The sequence below is a fragment of the Pholcus phalangioides genome, unplaced genomic scaffold (assembly GCF_987345545.1).
Source record: "Pholcus phalangioides strain wild (caught in Gottingen) unplaced genomic scaffold, Ppha-v1.0 ptg000024l_1, whole genome shotgun sequence".
Lineage (NCBI taxonomy): Eukaryota > Metazoa > Arthropoda > Arachnida > Araneae > Pholcidae > Pholcus > Pholcus phalangioides.
The window spans coordinates 20,690,313-20,714,000 of NW_028301616.1; the positions used below are offsets into that span (position 1 = coordinate 20,690,313).

General features: G+C 36.3%; 1 protein-coding gene across 1 annotated transcript in view; it reads right to left on the minus strand.

Moving 5' to 3' along the window:
- LOC149068961 (puratrophin-1-like) overlaps positions 1 to 23,260 on the minus strand; it is a 155,223-nt gene extending 131,963 nt beyond the window's left edge. Inside the window, exons 1-2 of the mRNA XM_089250415.1 lie at positions 23,024 to 23,260; positions 2,227 to 2,883 (exon numbers count right to left, since the gene is read on the minus strand). Of these exons, the coding sequence (XP_089106541.1) occupies positions 2,227 to 2,883; positions 23,024 to 23,047 (681 nt within the window). The 5' untranslated portion in view covers positions 23,048 to 23,260. The remainder of the gene's footprint in view (positions 1 to 2,226; positions 2,884 to 23,023) is intronic.
- Between the last annotated feature and the right edge of the window lie 428 nt (positions 23,261 to 23,688).

The window sequence follows — 23,688 nt, forward strand, 5'->3', positions numbered from 1 at the left end:
TATAATTACTTTCTTCATTTGGAAATTATCTCTTTCATTGGGTTCTAAATGTCCATTAATTCTGAAATTACCTCCTTCATTAATTCTGAAATTTGTTTCCTTGGTTATTTCCATTTTTAGTGGTTCTGAAATTATTTGCTTCATAAATTCTGAATTTATGACGATTCGAGAACAAGTTCCTTAATAAGTTCTGAATTTTTGATAATTTTGGAAAATAATTTCCTTTTCAGTTCTGAAATGATTTTCTCTTCAGTTCAAGAATTATTTGCTTCATCAATTCTGAATTTTCGATAATTCTGAAATCATTTCCTTCCGTATATCTAAAATTACTTCCTCTTCATTAATTCTGAAACTTATTTCCTTCGTTATTTCCAAATTTTCAGATTCTAAAATAATTTCTTTCATTAATACTGAAATTATTTCATTCATTAATACTGAAATTATTTCATTCATTAATACTGAAATTATTTCATTCATTAATACTGAAATTATTTCATTCATTAATACTGAAATTATTTCATTCATTAATACTGAAATTATTTCATTCATTAATACTGAAATTATTTCATTCATTAATACTGAAATTATTTCATTCATTAATACTGAAATTATTTCATTCATTAATACTGAAATTATTTCATTCATTAATACTGAAATTATTTCATTCATTAATACTGAAATTATTTCATTCATTAATACTGAAATTATTTCCTTTGAGAAGTCATTTAATTCTGAAATGACTTCCTTTATTCCTGTGAGCGGTACTATCTATCCATCCTTTATTCACTTTGAATTTGCGACCGTTCTGGAATTAGTTTCACCATTATATATATAGTATTGAATTCTCAATAATTTTAAAATTATTTTTTCATTAATTATGAATTTTTAATAATTCTAAAATTATTTATTTCATCGATTCTGAAATTATTTACTTCATTGATTCTGAAATTATTTACTTCATCGATTTTGAAAAATTATTTTTCTCATTATAATTTTAAATTTCAGATAATACTCAATTTTTTTACTTTTAATACAATTATTGAACTTTTTTTTTTTGTTTCAATTTTGAATGTTCAGTTGTTTTAAAACCATTTCCTACATCAATTCTGCATTTTGAACAATTCTGTAACAATTATCCTTTAACTAGAAGAAATAATTATTTTGTTCTTTTCAATACTGAAATTATTTCTTTTGTTTTGTTTCTGAAATAATCTCTTTCATTAATACGAAAATTATTTCCCTCATTAATTCTGAAATTATTTCTTTTTTTTACTACTGAAATTATCTCCTTCATTACTCTAAAATTACTTTCCACATTAATTCTTAAATTTTCTTCAATATTTTAAAATTACTTTCTTCAATGTTTTTGATTTTCGAATTGTATTTCAATTCCGAAATTACTTTTTTATTTCTATATCCAGAATTATATATATATATAATTCTGAAATAATTCCCTTCATTTTTACAAATTCCTTGATTTTAATATCACATAATTATTTTCTTCATTTAAATTTTAAAATTACATCCTTCATTTTAATTCTGAATATTCAATGGCTCTGACATCATTTCGTTCGTTATTTCTAAATTTTCAGTGATACTGAAATTTTTATTTCATTAATTCTGAATTTTCCGATAATTCTGAACTGTCAATTTGAAACAATTTTTTTTCCCCGTTTCAATTCTGAATGTTCAATTGCTCTGAAATTATTTCTCTTCATCAATTCCGACTAGTTTTTGTTTCGTTTGTCCGTATTCTTGGTTCTGATATTTTCCAGCATTCCGGTAAATTCTGTAATTAGGCACGTCTTTTCCTCCCCATCCCCACCACCCGGGGTTGTTTTACATTCAGGAGATAAGGGGTCTCCCCCACAATCCTAAATACGAACTTTTCTGACCATTACGGGACACAAAATTTCCATGACCATTGATGCCTTCAATGGTCTCCTATCATAAGAAAATTGTCCGAAGTAGCGCCAGGATTTCTCCTTGGGTATTGATGAAAATTTTGCGTCCTGTAATGGTCAGAAAAGGTCGTATTTAGGATTGTGGGGAGAACCCCGTAAATCTTCTGAATGTAAAAAAATAAAAATCCCAGGTGGGGTGAGGAAAAGACGTAACTAATTACAGAATTGGCACAGAACTGGCACTGCCCATTGGACAGCTTAGATTGGACATGTGTCTTCCTCTGACTGACTAATAACATAAAAGCAATTGAACGTCACTCACCCTGTTGTGTTTTCTCCATTTAGACAAGGTAACTCCTGGAAATCCACATATCTGTCTGAACGGTGATTTGACTGTCGTGCACTCTCTAACCGACGACGATCTGGACAGCCCAGATGGGCCCGCAGCACCACGAGAAGCATTCTTAGCTGTCACGGTGTCACCATGGTTATTATCCTTAGGATTCATTCCACTGCGTCGATGCCTGCTGCATCGCGCTTCAGACAGTGACGACACGTCCGTCTGTACTCCCTGGCAGCAAACGCTCTTCTTCTTCTTCTGGTCATGGTGAGACGTACCGTGTATCACCTGGTGAGTACGGTGAGCCGATGGTACTGCACGTGGTTCCATGGGTTTGTCGCAGCTGCTGCTGCTGGTATGATCAGATGGGCCATCTCGTACGCATGATTGGTCCCTTCGGATATCCCCGTTTTGTGAAGGAAGCGCAGGATCTCGTGTCGAAGACGGTGATGGTGTGCTGGTGGTACTGGTTGTACGGCTGATAGCAGTAGTACGTTCGACGCGGTGATTTGGGGCCCGGGCGATAGGAGTCAGATTACAATTCACGTCTGTTGTCGAGGCTGCTGCTGCTGCTGTGTGCGGAACGTCGTCGGTTGTTCTGCCGCTGTTGTTGTTGTTGTTGTTGGATTCGTTTATGCCCTAGACGTAAAATACGCAAAATGAAAGCATCAATAAAATTTACAATATTACTAAACAATAAAAAAGCTATTAAAAAACGCGTATAAAAACGAGATAAAAATATCTCGTTGTTATACGCGTATACTTTTCAAAACATCCCGTCCCCATTGTGTAAGTGATCTCGTCAATATTTTTAAAATATCTCGTCCACATTTATATACGCGCGAATCTCGTCGATAAATGCTTCTGAAGTAAAACAAAAAATGTTGTCAATGAAATATATTTCTGAAAAATGCCGCAAACGTAGGCTTCTAAAAAAATCTCGTAAATATAGGCTTCTAAAAAAATCTCGTAAAATATAGGCTTCTAAAAAATTCTCGTAAAATATAGGCTTCTAAAAAAATCTCGTAAAATATAGGCTTCTAAAAAAATCTCGTAAAATATAGGCTTCTAAAAAAATCTCGTAAAATATAGGCTTCTAAAAAAATCTCGTAAAATATAGGCTTCTAAAAAAATCTCGTAAAATATAGGCTTCTAAAAAAATCTCGTAAAATATAGGCTTCTAAAAAAAATCTCGTAAATATATGCTTCTGAAGTAACACCCGTCATGATTCAAAAGAAACTCGTCATTGCATAAAATATTTTATCATCATGCAAATAATCCCGTCATCATATAAAAAATATCATATCGCGTAAATAGCCACGTCGTAACGTAAAAAAAATCTTGTTATGCAAATAGCCGTTGTCCATTGTGTCAAAAAAATAAAATCTCCATCCATCGTGTAAAAAAAATACTGTCAAATTATATAAATGACAGAAATCTTCTGTTTTTCCCCAAAAAATAATCTCGCTTCCACCCCAACATAATTTTTCATCATATCTCGCAAATGTACGTACAAAATACTTCCATTGATACGAATGCACATACGGAAACAAAATATCTCGTCGTATAAGGTAAAGTTAAAAAAAATAAATACGTATCACTCAGTTTTAATCTCATGTATAAAATTTTAAAACAAATTTAGAAAAGAAAAAGCTTTAATTATAATATAAAAGAAATCACCATGATATATAAAAACGGGCCTCCACACCAGGTGTCTTCAAACTTTCAGACATGACGGGCCAAATAGAAGCTTCCCACGAAGCCCGCGGCCACCAACTCATGTAATTTAGTGAGATCTAAATAGAAGGAGACCAACGGGGGGGGGGGACCCAAGTTATACACGGAAAAAAATAATTGAAGACTTTTATATTCATCCTGAAATTACTTATTTTATTTCTTATTAATTTTAATTAGTTTTGAAGTGTTTTTTTCACTAATTCTGAAAAAGCTTTTGATTAATTACTGATTAAATTAATTAATTCTGAAATTATCTTTTTCAAAAATTCAGAAATAATTTCGTTCATTGATTCTGAATTGCCATCATTTATTTCTGGAATTATTTCTTTCATTCATTCTAGAATTATTTCGTTCATTCATTCTAGAATTATTTCGTTCAATTATTCTAGAATTATTTCTTTTATTAATTCCAAAATTATTTTTTATTAATTCCAAAATTATTTCTTTTATTAATTCCAAAATTATTTCTTTTATTAATTCCAAAATTATTTCTTTTATTAATTCCAAAATTATTTCTTTTATTAATTCCAAAATTATTTCTTTTATTAATTCCAAAATTATTTTTTATTAATTCCAAAATTATTTATTTTATTAATTCCAAAATTATTTTTTATTAATTCCAAAATTATTTTTTTATTAATTCTTGAATTAATCATTTTTCAATGTTTGCAACCATTTTACGAAAATGATCGGCGGGCCACGACAAAAAGCTCCGAGGTCCAGCCCGCGGGACATGTGTTGATGATCCCCTGCTCTACACCAGTGGTTCTCAACCCTTTGGAAGCCCACGGCCGGGTTTTATTAATTTTTGTTAAGTGGAAGGCCCGATTAAACACACGACTAACAGCAAATGATTGGGGGAATGTAAATGACTAATCATTTGCGGCCCGGCATGAACGATGTCGGGGCCCGATACCGGGCCGCGGTCATGGGCGGAGATACGGGGGGGGGGCGGGAGGGCAGCCCCCCCCCCCCCAGCGTCAAAAGTGGAGTCGACTGCTCTAATGTATATATAAGAATTGGCATCATCATCATCGTGCCCCCCCCCCAGACTTCCAAGTCTATCTCCGCCTATGGCCGCGGCCCGGCGGTTGAGAAACACTGCTCTACACGGTATATTATAACATTAAAAATAACAACACGAGAATAAAAAAAAGGAAAATAATTTCAGACCACAAAAACGTCCGAAATTATCATGTCCCTCGAGGGGGGGGGGCCTCAATTACGACGACGTTGCTATTTACAGAAACACTAAACGAGACAACAAATAATAGCACCGCCAACGATACACATCTCAAAATCAACGATAATAATAGCAATAAAAACAACAATACAAACACCGCACGAGAAAAAATTCACTTACATATTTACTAGACAACAATACCCACAAAAAAAAAAAAAAAAATTCCAGGAAGAATTTTTTCGGTACTAAATTACCAATTCTGGTAAAAAAGAAAGTGGTAATTACATATGTGGTATCGGTTTCCGTTTAAAATGGAGGAGGAAGTCGATTGGAAAAACACAGAATAATAATATCGATTATTATTATTATTTTTTACTGGTAAATTTTTCGATTGTTACACGAATTTTGAGAGAAGAAAATTTTCATCCCTCGGGTTATGAATTTACATTAGGATTTATTTATTTGGTAAAGTGATCGGAGGAAGGTCTTTTTCTGAAGCGATCGATGTGGTCACGCTCCAATCCTCAAAAGGGTTATTGATCCTTTGCGTGCGATCTCATACAGATATTACAACGTGTGTGTGTGTGTGTTGGGAATATATCTGTAACAATACAAAACGAAACAACACACGTCTCGATGACACGTTTAAAAATTATACTGAGAAGTAGGGGAGGGGGGCCATCAAAAAGAGAAAACCGACAATTATCGTGATATTTTGAAGATTATTATTTGAACGAGCGGGAAAATATACCAAATTTATCCTCCTCTCTTTACGATATATAGTATTATTTCTTATTTCCTCTATAGATGAATTTTGAAACTGAATTTAATATACCTGAATATGTAAGGTTTATACTGTAATTTTCTTTGTATAGCCCGTGGGATATTTGAGGGAAAAATTGGGTTTTTTTTTTATGAAATACGATTTTTTTTTTTTTGGAAAATAGAGAAAAATTCTGTGATTTTTACCTATCTGTTTGCAATACAGTTAAACTTCGCTGTATCGACTTTAGCTGTAACGTCAGTCCCGACTGATTGCATTCAGCCGCGACCCAAAATCAGTAACAAGATCAGTTTCGCGACCCATGGGGGGGGGGACTTTGTTTTTCGAAATTAGTGAGAGAAACCATTGAGACGCAATAAGTATTTATAACAAAATTTAATAAGTGGATTTGTACGACTCATCTGAGAAGTCCCGTGCGAATCTAGTGTGGGTCGCGAATTAAAGGAAATTCAAGCAGGGTCGGAACTAAAGGAAGGCAGAGGGGGCAACTGTGCCCCGAGCGGGAAATTTAGAAGGCGGAAAATTTTATGTGGGGAAAAAAAACCACCGTTACATAAAGTTATCAAACTTTAAAGTGGTGGAGGAGGTGGCAAAATCATGTTTGGGAGCCGGGGCGGCGAAATAACACAAAAATCTTAATCACGGATCTGGTTCAAGAATCCCTGCCTATAAGTGAATTTGTACGACCATTTCGGAAGCCCATGTGAATCGAGTTTGTGATCCTTAGCAGAATAATCCCCGGTTGTAAGTGGATTTTCAAGGAAACCCATTTTCTCGGAAACCCATGCGAATACCGTTTGGGTCCCGTGACCCACATTTCAGGAGCCCCTGGCGGTCAGTTAGTTTGGTTTTCATCGCTCTTGTTCTTGCAGATCTCATGATCGTTACGAGACTGTCCCCATGGAACGCTTGATGGATTTAAGACTTTCAAACAGAAACCCAAACAAATATAAATTTTTCTCGAATGCATGTACTTCTATTGCGCCATCAATCGAGTATTTCACCGCTTTTAATACAGCGGGAATCCCCAGAAAACATCTTCCAGAATCCACGGAACATCAGTTAATAGAGGGAAGAGGGGAAACCACAGGAACCTATACCCTAGGTGGGCAAACCGTGGGTCTCCAAAATAAAACCTTCCAAATAAGAAATTCATTTTTATTTTAAAATATGTTAGAAATAAAGAATGCCTTTATTCAGCTGAGCTAATTACAATGTATCATACAATGTGATTTTATCAAATTCTACTTGTTGAATAATCAATATATCGGCTCCGTCCTGCCAGACTCACGAATGTGCAATGTCCTTGCAAAAAAAAGTACGTGGAAGAATCACCCGATTTAAAAATTCAATTTCAAGTGTAGAATCATTTTGAAATCGGATAATTATATCTTAATCACACTGTGTATACGAAAATCAAGGACCATACACCTCGCTACACTTCCATTTTGCATAAGGGACACCAAGTGCATCAAACAACAAAAAAATATTTATACGATACTTAAAAAACTGAATATCTTTGGAAGTCAATATTGTCTAAATAAAATCGGAACAAGCGTTCGGGACAGCACGTTTATTGGCCAAAAAAATCGGAAATGTCCCGGAAATATGGATATCCACATATGTGGGAAAGGAGGTCATATGGTCAGCCGATGTAGGGGTCGTTGATAAATTTTTTGATCAAAAGGAGGGGCCGTGCTTCCAAAATGTTTGCGTACCACTGACTGCCCTAGAGAAGGATCTTTCGCGGGCTCCCAAGCGTAGTTTCTATTAAATTTCCATTGCAACTTACAAATGCAGTGGAATCCCATAACGAACACTCAACATTAGTGGAAATCTCCCGTTATTGGGGACACTTTTCCGAATGTTGTCGACGGTCTTTCTGATTTGCAGCAGGTGCAAAATAATAGGCACAGAAAAGTAGTGTTTTTCCATATAGAGCTAATTCACCTTTACAAAATATCTGGGCTTGTCAATGCTGAAATGAGCCGCTTTTTTAGGAGACGAGATATCTCGTTGATGCCACTGAGACGGTTGAAGCAAGATTTTCCTAAAGTGGGAAATATCGCCCCCGGCGAGCGATAAAATGATTCGAGGGGGTTAGAAACTATGGGTGTAATATATGATTCTATGCGATGGCTTGAACGGTGGGGGGAGGGGGGGGGTTGAGGAAAAACAAAATTCAGAAGGAGGCTATGGAGGAGTTAAAGTTTGGGAAACTGATTTTAAATTTAAGCTGATAGTTAACGAATTGATTATTTCCTCTGCCTTTTCAATGAACGTTAATTCCGGACAGTTCAGAGACAATCTATGACCATACATCAGTTACCATTACAAGAAAGTACAGGATTCTCCATAAATTCGTAAATAGTTTAAAAATTCTTTTCAAAAAAAAATTCAGGGAATTGGCTATACGGTCGAATCCCGTTGTAACGAACACCAAGCGACCGGAGAAATCACTTCGTTATAATGAAATTTCGTTATAAAATTCCAGGTTTTTGCATTGTTCCTACGCAATTTTATCTTGGAGATTTTGGATTCTCTGGAGAAAAGTGTTCGTTGAAACGAGATTTTCGCTATAACGGTATTCGTTAAATCGGGATTCGACTGTATTTCAATGTGGTGTTTACAAAAAAAAATTTGTTTAATTTTTCGTCGACAGAGGACGCTGCATGAACGCAAATCACTCGAAATATGCACAAATCAGAAACTTATAAAATGCAGGACGTACGATAAATAGCTCATTTCTACTTCTTTTTTTTTCCTGTACTTGGAAAAATTCTCTCTTCGTGAGAATAACTTTTTCGCAAACTGCAATCAAAAGTACCGATTCACTTAGTTTTATGAGTTTTTAAACTACTTACGGATTTATGTGACACCCGGTACATCGTTACCAACAGGATAGTTACAATACGAAATGGAAAATGAAAATCATTACCTGAAATCAAAATCAACCACAAGCGAATGCAACTCTCATGAATTCCCTTTCGAATAACCTCGTACGATGTCCGTACGGAGAATCACTATAAATCCATCACTGATCACTCTATATTGAGATAACGCTTGGAAAACTCCGATCGAATCTCGAACGTTCGATACGTAGAAGAACAGGGCGCACATTGAGAGAGGACGGCAATGATGTATGTATTCGACGGTAAATCGATAGCCCTCCGTGACGACCTATTGGCCATGAGACCACTGCGAAGAATATATCCATGTATTTATTGGGATGACCTTCAAGAAGACGTGACGATGTCAGCATGACTTGGGCATCACCATATATATTTATTTTACGTTATTTTTCTTGGCCATCTGTGTCTCAAATGTTGGTTATCTTCGTGTAATAAATATCGGAAAATATTATTTCCGAGAAGTCCCAGTCACGACTCCAGATTATTAATATACTCGTATCTATTCACGTATCACTTTGTAATGTAATTACGCGGCCGTTTTGACTCTACGCAGGCTTTAATCGCATACGCATCGGATAAAAAAAATGCATTTTTTCGCATTAAATGTTGCTCAAGGACGAAGTATAAGTATCCAAAGTGTTGATGTGTTCATTTTAACAAATTTGTAAAAAATTCTGGATTATTTTTCATAATTTTTTTTTCTGGCTTTATGCATAGCGATACGTAAAGATTGCAAATAAAATACAGGGTGGGCAGAAAGTGCGGAGAAACTTTAACTCTGTCTCTCCCGTTGCTGGATTTGTGACTCGCCTGCAATGTGTTATCTCCTGTGGTGGTGGTTTCCCATCCCTTTGGGAAAGAGCGCAAACCATCCCAAGATGGTCTCTCTGGGCGGTCAGCGGTCATGTCTGTCTGTCTGTGGTGGTCATGTGGAACACATACTGCTGTAATAAACGATTTGGAGGCATTCTGTTCATTATTTGCGTATCTTTTCTTGGACTTGTGTACGTTAGCGCCACCTATTTGCTGTTTTTTCCCTGTTTTAAAAAAAAATTTCCGTGACTTTGCGGTGCTAACCCTGCAAACCGTTTTTTATTTCGGTTATTTTTCCGGTTTTTATGAATTTTTAAAGTGTCTATGGACTTTTTTCCCACCCTGTATTTAAAAAATTTGAAATTTTTCATTCACCGACAAAAAAAAAAAAAAAACAAATTTCAAATCAAAAATTTCTTTTTCACTCGCAAAGCAATTTTCAATCCAAGAATTTTGCTTTGATAAGCAAAAAATATTTTTCAAATCAGAAATTTAACATTCATCAGCAGAACAATTTTCAATTCAAAAATTGTTCATTAAACACGCAAAAATATTTAAGAGTTGTAATACAAAGATTTAATATATAAGTTATATTTTTCTTAATAATTTCTTGAAATTATTTCTCTCAATAATACTTTCACAAATTATGAAGCTATTTTTTTAATTATTAATTTTTTTTAATCATGAAAAAAAATTACCTTTTTTCACACAAAATCATGAAAATATTTTTCAACACTAATTATGATTTTTTTTTTTTGTTTGAAATTGAGAAGGCAATATTCACTGAGATATTCTAAAAACGGAGGAGAAAGTTGGGAGGAAACAGCTCTAAATGCGGAAAAACCGTTTTTATCCGCATTTTAAACTCTGTTTCTTTCCCAAATTTCCTCCGTTTTTCGAATTCGAGAATATGTCAGTGAATATTGCACTTAGAAACATGGAAAATTTTCTTTTGTTAGCATTAGGAGAGACCGGGCAATAACTTTTTAATTAGTTTTTGGGGCACACGGGGACTGTATAAAAATTTAATTTCTTTTTCATTTTAATAACTATACAACCCCTTGAAACGTGAATGACATATCTAAGTAACACACCTTATTCAAAACTTTTTCTAATTGGAAGTATACCTCTAAGATCAACGGTTCGCCAGTAAAATGCCATAACCCCCCCCCCCTATTTGCTATGCACCCTGTACATGTTACTGCTTAAGCCCGAAGTGCGGTCGATTCGAATTTCAGGCTTTGGCAAGAAACATATGCTTAATTATGTGTTGAATATTTTTTTGTAAAGGGATCCGTAACTTTTATTTTGTTGATAAGGGGAATTCCGTGCCTTCGTGTTATTGGCGCAAAGGTTGAGTGAAAAACATCAACTTCTGCTTACTTAACAGGATATACAGTGTCCCCTAAATTCGTAAATACTTGAAAAAGTCATAAAAATTGAAGGAATCGGCACAAGAAAATTATTTGCAATGTTTTTCGAGAAAGGACGCTTCAGGGAAGTAAATTACACAATTCTGGACCTGAACCTTTCTTCTATCCATTCTGTGTCCGAAACGTTCGTAGAATTCGGCGATTTGTGGCTGAGGTAAAACTATACAATAGAATACAATGGTCAACATAGCAATGAAAATCCTATGTAAATGCTAGAAACAAGAAAATTTAGAAATATAAAAAACATCACAAAAGTGCGGGTGGCTAAAAGACCCCGAAGTAACGGGACCACCATCGACGGCTAACGAGGATCGTTTCACGAGATAGAACACGCACTGCCTCAAATTACTACAGATTTCAATACTGGGGGCATCAGCAAGTGTGGGAACTGTACAATGGTTCCTCCTTGATATTGACTTTCGGAGCCGAAGGCCCGCTCGAGTACCTTCGATGACTGCAAGGCACAGAATTATGCGCTCCGCCTGGACTCGCCAGCACCGCCATTGGACTGTTGACGACTGGAAACTGTTTTGCCATTTCTGATGAGTCGGGTTTTCAGTTGACGCGTGTACGGGTATGGAGAAAACCCCGATAAAACCATGGGGCCCCGCATGTCAACAGGAGACTATTTGAGCTGGTACAGGCTTTGTCGTGATATGTGACGCTTGTAGTTGGCATGATATGGGACCTCCTGATAGGGCTTCAGACGACTGTGAGTGTCCTGCGTGCATTCCGACTGACTTGGACAATTCCAACAGGACAATGAGACACCACACACTTCGGAAGTGCTACCGTGGATCCAAGAACACTCTTCTGACTTCAGAATCCCCCGCAGGCCACCTACATCCTCAGAAATGAATATTATTGAGCACCAACTAGCATAGGCGGAGGTAGACTTGGAAGTCTGGGGGAGGGGGGCACGGTCATTATTGCAGAGGGAGGAGGCACGATGATGATGATGATGTCAATTCATATATGCATTAGATCAGTCGATTCCACTTTGACGCTGGGGGGGGGGAGGGGGGGGCGTATCTCCGCCCATGTCCACGAGATATTTTGCAACGCGCTTTACAAAATTCCTTTCACCGTTATGGAATTGTGGACGACCCTGAGAGAACCATGGTGCGAATTGCATCCAGGATACCTTCACACATTAATTAAGTCCATGCCACGTCATATTACAGCTGTTCTGAGCGCTCGACGGGAACCTACACGATATAAGGTGGTGGGGGGGGGGTAAGTTTTTCCGGCACTTCAGTGTATAAAGTTTATCCGAAACTGAAGTTTCTAATATCCCTCAACACAACCAATCAAGTTCCATCATTAGAACGTGTACGCAGTGGAGCGGGAGGGGGTGGGAAAAAAACCAATACAGGTCCCACTTCACCTTAAAAGACCGAACCGGTCACGGATTCAGATCAGGTTCTTATTTATTACCCGCTAAAAGGCTGTTCGTGACCACTGGTCATCCCTGGTAATAGTTTTCCATTTGCATTGGTCGTGTTTTAAAACGTTTCGTGCTTCAGTTAAAAGCGTACACGGTGAATAAAATATACAGTAGGTATTCTAGGTAGGAACGGGGTTCGGATTCCTTATGAACTTCTATCACGAACCACTCTGTGATGATTAAGTGATTCCGAACCCTTGGAAATAATTGAGTCATTATCACCAGTTTGGGGATCTTTTCATTAATAACACATGCTGGGAGAAATTCTTGGACCGCAGGGATTTTTGGATGCATCCTAAACGAACGGGATTACTGCAAGGTCATTAAGGTCCCAGTTCTTTCAGCGTGGACTTTTCAGAACCGAGTAAGAATACACCGTATGAAACATCCGTAGGCTGCAGGCGTTACTTCCGATTGTAAATCTACTGAGAATCTGGTATGTTGCATCTTCACGTAGAATTATTTCTGATATGCATTAGAACAGAGGTCTTCAACCTTTTCCCCAGTCGCGAGCACTGCCTGTACCCATTATCAAAAGAGCACCTTTACGGCAAGTTTGACATGCGAATGCATGAAAAATCAGGATAATTTAAATCCTTGAATTCAATTTGTACAAGATTTTTTTATTGAAACGCTGATCAAGTGCTCGCGAGCACGAAAGCGGACACGATCATCGAGTACTCTGTGTAGTACTTCGGGGGGGGGGGGGGGGGAGCACCGTGATGCTCGCGAGCAACGGGTTGAAGATGCCTGCATTAGGAGAACGAAACTCGGCTCCGTTTGGTAGCAGGCAAGTTTATATGCAAATTAGTTTATGAAGACCGATTTAGCGTGAGAAAACATTCATAGAAACTCCCACTTTCTATTCTGAAGGCTTGACTGCATGTTTATCTTAAGAGCATCATGGGCCCCTCGGGCAAAGTGATTTTTCTGAGACTGAAAGTTTCCGGCCCACCAAATTACATGCTCACCCCCGAAAGTTTTAACCGGATTTGATTGTGACGCCAACGGCACCATGCGCGGGTAGGCCCATGGGTTAAGATGGCGCTGCTTCAGTGGAACCTAAGTAAAGGGCACTTTGGAAAAAGGAGATATTGTAGTTGCTGCTTGGAAGGAAAAATATTGTCCGCAACTTGGTCATGACTCATGAGTATAGCAGAAACTAGCTGTATTGTGGGTTGCATGGGGCAGACAAAAAAGGCTAGGAAATGGCCAACGGAGAGAAGGTCACCTACACACATGGTCTAATATCGCACAAATTATCAGGCCATCAAAATAATTGAAAAGAGGACTTTTTCTGTGAATATTGTTTTGCCGAGAATTGAAAGTTGCTTTTGAACTTGAAAAAGACTGATATACAAAGGTACTAAAAAGATCGATACTACTTATACTTAGGTACCGTACCTATTTAGGACTAACAAGACTGATGTTGTTTAGTGTCTCTCTCTTTTCTGTTTAGTGATTTGTAAACATTTCTTCGTTTTGACAGAAAGTACCAATGTAAAGAAAGTATATTTTTGTATTGATATGGTGAGAGAGTATAGGTTACTTCTTCAAGCATGCTTTACAGTGTGTTCGAATGGAAATATTTGATCTGGCACAAAGTTACCTTAACTTTTTCGTGGCTATTTCGGCCCATAATAAGTAAATAAGAAATTTCATAGAAATATTATAGAAAGTGAATTTGTTATATCACAGTCTTTTTAGAGAAAGGGTTGAACTATCTAAAAATTACTTTAAATCTCGGTCTTTTTATCACAACATTTACGATTAAATAAGAAGTTTCATAAAAGTGGATCAAAGGTAAACCCGTGCTTGTGTGGTACATTTGTGGGACTACCCGAAACACAACAAGTACAATGAAGCTACTAACTTTTAGTTAGATTTTACAATCATCATCAATAGTACATTTGTCCTAAGACTGGTTCGCCCCCCCCCCATGTTGAGCAGAAGCCACTGATCTCTGTCTTGGGATTCATTCTTTAGTTGGTAATAGATGGTACATTTCAGCCCCTTCCTCCTTCAGGCAGGATTGCCGTCCATCACGTCTCGCAGCAATCCGCTGTGCCGGACAGCATGTCCCAACCAGTGTAGACGTCTGCATTCAATCTTTTCCAGGATTTGGTGATTTTCTCCAACCTGTGTTAATACTTGTGAATTTGACCTTTTCAATGTCCAGCTTATTACCTCCATGCGCCACCAGCACCACATTTCCGATGCTTCCTATCGTTTTGCGTTTCTCTTGTTTATGGTCCCGGTCTTCGTATAGTGCGGTAGACCACGCATACATCTTAATCAGGCGCTTCCGTAGTTTAATCGGTAAGGTTTTGTTTGTTAACAATCCTTGTCTAGTGCGGAATTCTTGTTCAGCAAGGGCGATTCTAGATGTTATGTCATTGCTCCAGTAGCCATCTTCCGTGATCGAGCTCCCCAAGTGCTTAAACGATTTTACATAGGGCCGTAATTATTAGTCCGAGTGCTCATCCGAATATCCATACGCCAATCTACCCGACCCGCTGTGCATCTGGGAAATAAAGCACGTGCGATTAGCATCGGACAAACCCTTTGTTACTCAATGTAGGTTTTTTTCTCCTCGCGATGAACGAATAAATGAACACATCCACGGTAATGAATAAATTTCTTTGCTAAAAAAAGCATCTGTGGTCATCTATCTTGCGGCTCTTATAAAGGGAGAAAGATAGAGAGAGAGAGTCTAACCTCTCTATTTCTCTTAAAAATAGTCGATTTTCATTTTGCAGTTTCCTAAATCGTTTTTCGCATGCTCTACCCACGCGCACCTAAACCCACCTTAGAAAACACACACCCACACGAATCACACAAGGGAGAATGGAAAACGTATATATTATAATTAAGTGGACCCACACACACAACACACACAACTCACTGCATCAAGTCTTCCATTTTTTTTCATTTATATCACAGAATGAACATGCTGATGGCAAACTTTCAACAGGAAAGAAGAACAAACTGTATATTGTCCGAATTTCAAACAAAAGAAACCAAAATTTTCCAAATTGATGTCTATTTTTAAATGACTAAAGAGAAAAGGGTTTTTTTTTTATTATTATTATTTTCACTTCATTTTGAAGCTTCAAATTTTGGCTTAAAGAGCTCAAAATGTAGGTTGAGAGACAAGTCAGAAATAAACTGGTGTCTTTCACTCTTCTTGTGGTACTTTGTGGCACGACTTTTCGACGAGGTTAGGCGACCTGTATGGATCGTTTGTGGCAGAGGTTCTCAAACTTGTGCAATCCACGGCTCTGTTGCCTCGGTGCATTTTGTTGCTAAATCAAAGCACCACTCCACAAAATTTAACTGTCACACATCGATATCAATAGCTCACCACGATGCCCCTTGAAGACGCGACGAACGCTTTGAGAACCACTGATTTCTAATAATACGGGGCATGTTTCTTTTTAATGGTACATAGCCCCTCATGCGTAATACCCAAGCATCGTTGGTAAATTTGAGAAATGGTGAAAACGTTATCACTTTTACAGGTGATTACGTATAATAACCGTTGGTAAATAATGATGTGTCGTTGCTAAATTTGATAAACACTTGAAATTTATAGCCTTTATCTGTGATTATGCATAATACCCTAGTGTTCAAATTTGCACCCTAGTGTGAATTTGCTAAATATGAAAAGAATTCCAAATGAGTTGTATATGAGGTGATGAATACAGTCGGGCCCCGATGTAATGACAAATTTTACTATCGTACTCCGATATAATCGTACAACACATATAAGAATTATCATGTTCAGTATATCATATAGTACGATTCATCATGTTTACCAATTACGCAACGCTTGAGTATTACGCATAATCACCAGTAAAAATGGTAACGTTTTTTAGTACTTGTTAAATTTACCAACGAGGCTTGGGTACTATACATAATCACCGGTAAAAGTGAAATAAGTTCGATAAATTTAGGGAAATTTATCAAACTTACCGAAATGCCAGGAGATTTTCCATAATAACCGGTTATTATGTACAATAACCTGATTTATCCTGATTTGCCGTAACATATATATACACACACACACACGTGCCGACCATGTTTATAGGCCCTGATATAAGAATGTGATACATATTTCAAATCTCAAACCCAGTTTTTCTTTCTGGAACGACAAGTCGGAATGGTTTTGTGGGTCGATCAAACACGACACCGCATTTCACGTCTTTAATCATATCTAGAGGTTTTTTTTTTTATTTTATGTCGAGGATACATCACGGGTGTCAAATTGTTCAGAAAAATACACACTTCATCTTCTTATGTGTATCCATGGGTTCACAGCTGAGAAATTTCAGGATTACAAACTGCTGGGGGAATCGATCACAAGTAACAAATTGAGTTGAGGAGAAGGCATCAAAGAGTTAAAAAAAGGTTCCTATCTCTCTCTCTCTCAACTTGAATCATGTGCCCCCATGAGCAAAAGCACATGCCACACGCACATGAGAAATTGTTTTGCCTTCCATACGTCTTATCCTCGATAATAATTTACACTTTGAAAAAAAAAATATGGAAGTTAAGACATTGATTCATTCCATGTTTCACCCAAAAGGTCAAGCCGCCATTTTTTTTTTCAAAAGGGAAGTTTTTTTTTATTTCTTATTCTTCTTTTTTATGTTGGAATTTCTACAAAAATGAACTGAAAGGAAAGAAATGCAGCTGCGGTTGAATTTTTTGGTGAGAAAATGGATGAAAATGCAGTTTATACAGGAAAGGGTGAAATATGTGTGTAATATATCTCACAGAAGAGCTCTAAATAAATATCAAAAGACACTTCAGAGGTTTATTTTTAAGGATAAGAAAATGTTGTTTATTTTATCCCTTTCACAGACCCGAAAACCATTCATTTTTTGGGAATTTTCAAAATGTTTTTGCATTTTAGATGCTCAAAAAATGCATTAAAACGCAAATACAAATACAAAAACAACGCCACAACAGGCAAAACGCCCAACGAGGTGGCTGCCATCAAATCGTTATTTTTTTTTAATTTAAAATTTTTTTTTTTTAGATTTTTATTTGTCAAGAAATTACTCACTTTGTACAAATTGTTTTTGCCAATGTGATGTAGGGTATATTCGTCTTCACATACAGTTTTTTCCAGAAATTTATTGTGCAAAATTTTACGTAATAAATCACACTTTGCCCGGAGGCACTTTCTTCTAGAAGCCATTTTAAAAACTCCCGTAAAAACCAACCTAAAATCCTAATAAAAAAAAAGAGCACACTCCCTTACCACAAGTTTGATACATGAATGCATGAAAAATCAGGATGATTTCAATCCTTGAATGCAATCTGTACAAGGTGGTTTAATTTGGAACGTTTATCAAGTGTTCGGAAGCACGAAATCGAACACGAGTATTGAGCACACTGGGCAATTCTGGGAGCACCGTGGTGCTCGGGATCAACGGATTGAAGATGCTTGCTTTCACTCCCTGGCTTAACTCCCTGAGGTCAAGAGGAAAAAATTCTACAGTGTGAAAAAGCAACCCACACATTTGTGGCATCAGGGTCTATAAGGGTTACAGTATGAAATGATTTTATCATTATTGAATTGAATGATACGTTATAATATCTTCAGCAAAGGAGCATATCGTACAGGAAAAATCCCTTTTTTTAACATGGGCTCAAAAAGCGCACCAGGCTTCCCATTTGTCCCGCCAGTAAAGAGCTAAAATGGCTACATGTAAAGTATGATTATTTTTCAACGGTGACTTCTGCGAAATTTTATAGAGGTTTTTGAAATCACATAATTCTCATATCGGGCCCCTGAGAAAAATAAGGGCTCCAAGGATAACCTGAAATCGCAAAAACACCGCTACAGAGTGGGTTCACAGAACACCGCAAGAAGGTCCCAAAGAACGCGTTTCACGAGAAAGCATAAATTGGAATACAAATACAAAGGCCACAACAGACAAAATGCCCAACGAGGTGGCTGAAAAAAGATGCCCGTTAAAAATGAACTTTCCGTTTCGGGAAAGATTCAGTTTCAGGACCAGTCAGCTGCATTAATTCCTTCTCGGTCAATCCAGTATCAAAAGAACTTTGAATAGCATGTATTCACTCCCAAGACTTCTGGAATGAAACACCGTTTAAACTAATAAAGGAAAAGTGTTTTTGTAGTCCAAGCTTTTTTATTGTTCATCCAAAATACTGTGAGCATTGGCTTATCCTTCCCTTCAATGCTCAGGGATTCGCAGATTTGAAAATGACGGTGGGCTTTATCATGTACCCATACGCATTTTTGCGGAAAACAACGTAAGTCTATCTCTACTTGCCTTAAAAACAAGGAGCTCGCTTTTTTTTTCTCTTGCTTAACTTCTTTGCGGCATTTTCTTCCAATAAAATAGTGTTGTTTCCTTCTGGGGCCGTTCAAGTATTACACCATCATCGATGGGGGGGGGGGGGAGAGAGGGTTTGCGATTTGCTGACTTTTGATGACAGGGGGGGGGGTTTGGATAATGCTTACGTCATCAACCCCCCTTTAAGAAAATATGAGTTAGGATTCAGAGGGGCAGAGCTGATGACGAAATTTTGCTGACGGAGGGGGGGGGGGTCAAAAATTTCAAAAAAAATTTGCTTACGTAATACTTGAACGGCCCCTCTTCGATAATTTTCTGCAAAGTCTTTGGAAATTTTCTAGCTGCTCCTTTTCGGCAGAGGCTTGATCGCCAGCGATTTTTACATTGCGTGATCCGAATCGTAAAACCTATGCAACCAACCTTTACTTGCATGAAATTCTGATGAAATAGACGTTTCGCCAGCCCTTTCCTTACGGAAGAGTAAAATTTTTCGCCTTTTCTGTTATAATATTACAGTCAATTGGAATACCTTTTTGTATCAGTCTTGTATACCCACAAAAAACAGCATTTTCTGTACGAGAAACACGTGGATCCCGTAGGCGATGGAAAATTTTGACTGCCACAGGCGCAGCTACAGCTACGGCTGAAAGATGTTCAGATTCCTTTTTCCTGATATATCTCACCGTAGATTCGTTGATTCCGTAATGGTGGACAACAGCAGGTATTGATTTACTTTCGCGAAGCATAGTCAATGTATCCAATTTTTCTTGTCAAGTTTTCACTTTTATTTACCTTTCCAAAGCGTTATCAATCGCACTAGAAGAATGAGCCATCCTAAACACGCACAACTTAAATTTTGTAGACAAAACATGTGAATGATGATTGCTGAGTGTTTGTCAAAAAAAATTTCCAGTAAAGGTTAAAAAAACCGCGAATACGGGGGGGGGGGGACCGACTGTAATTATCATCTGATGTCTCATACAGTAGACCTATATAGATACTCTAAGAACATGAATTCTGTGGTGTTTTGTCAGAATATGATATCTCCAAAAAATGGCTTTTTGATCTAGTTGTAAGTCTTGCTAATTATAACTAATTAGAAGTGAGATAAATGCACAAATACGAGCGTACGGCTAAACAACATGCTGATGTATGATATTTTCATTTGTATTTGTGTGCATGCTTTATTTTTGATTTTTAAATTACAATGAAAATGCTTATATCTCAAAAATGTGATTTTGGAGTTATCATGTTCTGATGACCAAACACCACAGAATTTAGTGAATATTTTACGGTAAAAACTGACTTTTAAAAAAGTCTGAAAAATAATGTTCAAAGATATGATACCACCCCTATTTCATAATGAAATAATGAGACTTTGGGAAGGAGTAATGATTTTGCGCCGATTTCCAAAAGAATTTCGAAACCACCTCCTTAATAAACTCCGAGCATTCATCACCCAATAATAAAAATGCTAGACCGATTCGGGGTCGTGGTGTCAGCACCAACTCTTAGCGAGATCTTTTCATCGATTAGCTTCTAACCAATGGTTTTCTACCATTCTCTCGTAACATCATGTTCCGAACGATGATTTAAACTCAGCCGGTTGGATAAGACACTAAAGAGCTCTCCACTCTAAAAGAAAGTTGGGGGTTCCTTTCCTCAACAGCATGAGACATACATCAAACTAGCCGATGGACCGATACGAATATTTTTAATATACATAACGCGCATGAAACATGACCACAGCCACGAGTCGGCCGAGTCGGAAAGCGATCGGCCACGTCTTTCTCTAATCGGATAGCCGGTCAACTTGAAATTTTCTAGAATTTACCAGGTAGGGCCTCAGACTAAAACTACTTGGCCCGGGGGGCTCAAGAAAAGAAGGGCCTCACAAAAATGAGATCCGGTTGAAATTTTCTAGAATTTACCAGGTAGGGCCTCAGACTAAAAATACTTGGCCCGGGGGCCTCAAGAAAAGAGGGGCCTCACAAAATTGAGATCCGGTTGAAATTTTCTAGATTTTACCAGGTAGGGCCTCAGACTAAAACTACTTGGCCCGGAGGCCCCGATGCTCTTAAGACGGCCCTGGTCTCACCATCTAAAATCAAATCACTCCATCAAGTATCATGTGAATTGAATCCTGTAGAAAACATGCTTAAAGAAAAAAAACTAAAGAGCATTTTCTTTGTTTAGATCTTTTGTAAAAGTAGAGCCATTGTCCATTGAAGTTTCATGACGAAAACAACCATCAAAGTACGGTACACCTGTATCCATTGCCCTCTGGGGGGAGTATCCCAAGGGCACGTGGACACACGGACGACTCTGCAGGTGTATTCGGACAGGTACATATACGTTGAAAGATACACATCTTCAGGGTGGGGTAGAGATCCATTTTTTCCCCCCAATGCATTCTTTTTTTCTTAAGTAACAAAGCAGTAACTTACAGTAACAACGCAGCCATTCCACGACTGCCAAATCCTGCCGTTAAGATGGCTACGGGGTTATTATACGAAAACTTCTAGTCTTCAAGTTGATAAATGATCAATATAACACTGTTTTTATCCCAAATCTTGTTGAAAAAAAAATTTTTTTTTCTTCACATTTACATCAAATTTGTATCGAAACAACTTTTCATCTACATATTTTGTACTTAAGAAAGGATTAAGACGAAGAAAAACCTGTCATTTCCCGGTAAATCGCATTCGTAAAACAACACTAAATCCTTCACCTTGAGCGATTTCTTGTGTTATCCATGGGAAAAAACGAAATCATTTATAAAAATATTAAGGAAGATTTTTAAATTTTCATTGCCCTATTTTTATTATTATTAATACGTTCTTAGAGAATAAGAGGAAGATTTATAAGGCTTTGAATAATTTTTTTTATATGGTATTATCGAGATTTTATGGGATATTTTTAAAATAAAGTAAGTGTATTAAGAAATTTTTATGTATAAAATATTTGAATATTTTAGTATCGATACTTAAAATGTATTTTTTAAGCGATTTAAAATTTTTTATCAGTTCAAATAAAATAGATCGAAACTTGTTTAAATTTTTTGGGTTTATCTAGAATTTTAGGAGATTTAACGGCCTTTGATCCTTGATAGGAAATTAATTTTTTATTGATCAAAATTCATCGTTGACGTAAAGATGACTCTTCAATAATTAAAAACTAAAATTTATGGCTTTCAAATTCCAATTTTTCTCAATAAAATAATGAAAAATCAAAAGTTAAAAATTTCTATAGGATTTGAAAAGCTGTCAAATGTTTAAACATTTGTGAGTCAATCAAAACAGGATTCATTAAAACTTTCCCAATAGTAATAGGATTAATGTTAAATTTTTCTTTTTGTTAAATATGTCACAAAAACTAACTTGTTGACTTATTAATTATTAGTTATTTTTTGATTTAATTTGAAATTTACAGTAATTAAATTTTGAAATAAATTTAAATTTGTGCTTGCCGGTAATTATTGCATGAACGTATTATTATAATTTACATTACGTGATTCATCGAATGGAACATTTTTCTTTGATGCAATTAATTCATATTATATAACTGATAATCTGCGATTATCATGATTTCTTTTATACAAATGCAACACCACAATAGGCAAAATGCCCAACGAGGTGGCTGAAAATGCAAAAAGAAATTGATTTTGAATATTTATAATGCTATTAAAATTTATGCAAATCGTTTATGGAAGAAATTCATTCAAAATGAAAAGAAATGTAGTTTGAAAAATGAAAAGAAATGTAATTGGAAAAATGAGAAGTGAAATGTAATTTGGGAAATGAAAAAGTGTAATTTGGAAAATTCGAAATGAAATGCAATTCGAAAAATGGGAAAAGAAATGCAATTTGAAAAACGAAAAGAAATTTAATTTGAAAAATGAGAAAAGAAATGCAATTGAAAAAAAATGTAATAATAAAATGTTTAATAACAACAAAAGTTAATGAAGAACAATGAAATGAAATTCAATTATAAAAACTACAACATTATACGATTTATAAACTTACAAATTTAATGGAAACTGGGGAGAAGAAAAATTGATAGGAGATGGAGAAATATGTAACAATGGATATAAACAATGAATAATAAGAAAAAATATATTTTTTCCCTACTTACCTTAAATTCCAAGGGGCTTAACATCCCTGGTCATATAGGAATAAACCTCTCGTCTTTCTCTTCAGAATCTCGAAGTAGATGGAGGAAAAAAAAAAAGCGAAATTAGTCCATAAATTTATGCACAGAAAAAATTGAAACAAAGGTCATCTTTCACGTAATAAAACAATTGTTATCCTTGCAACACAAAGCACAACAACAGAGCACGAGAAACACTCTCCAACAACAATCAAACAACTGCACACGTTTTCTTCGTGAGAAAGTCTCTCTGTGACAAGTGAAAAAGAAAAAAAAGAAACAAAACCTACTTTCCTTTCACTCAATCACTGCGAGTGTGGGAGGAGGGGAAAGAAAAAGTTTGTTCAGGGTCAGCGCCATCTGTCGTGTTGAAACTGAATCACCCTTGCAAAAACAAATTTGTCTTTTTCCCTGATTGACAGAAAGAGATTATGTACATTTCCTCTTCAAAACGTATAGAATTGAGCCGAAAAATTATTTTAGCAATTGATCTTTTTAAATCACTGATCTTAAAATTGAATGGCATTAAAATTTGCAAATTTAATTCTCAATTTTAATTTTGCCAATTTAATTTCGATTTTTTGTTGTCGATTTAGGTTCTGGCAATTCATTTGTAACATTTTTCGTTAATTCCATTTTTTTCAATTAAA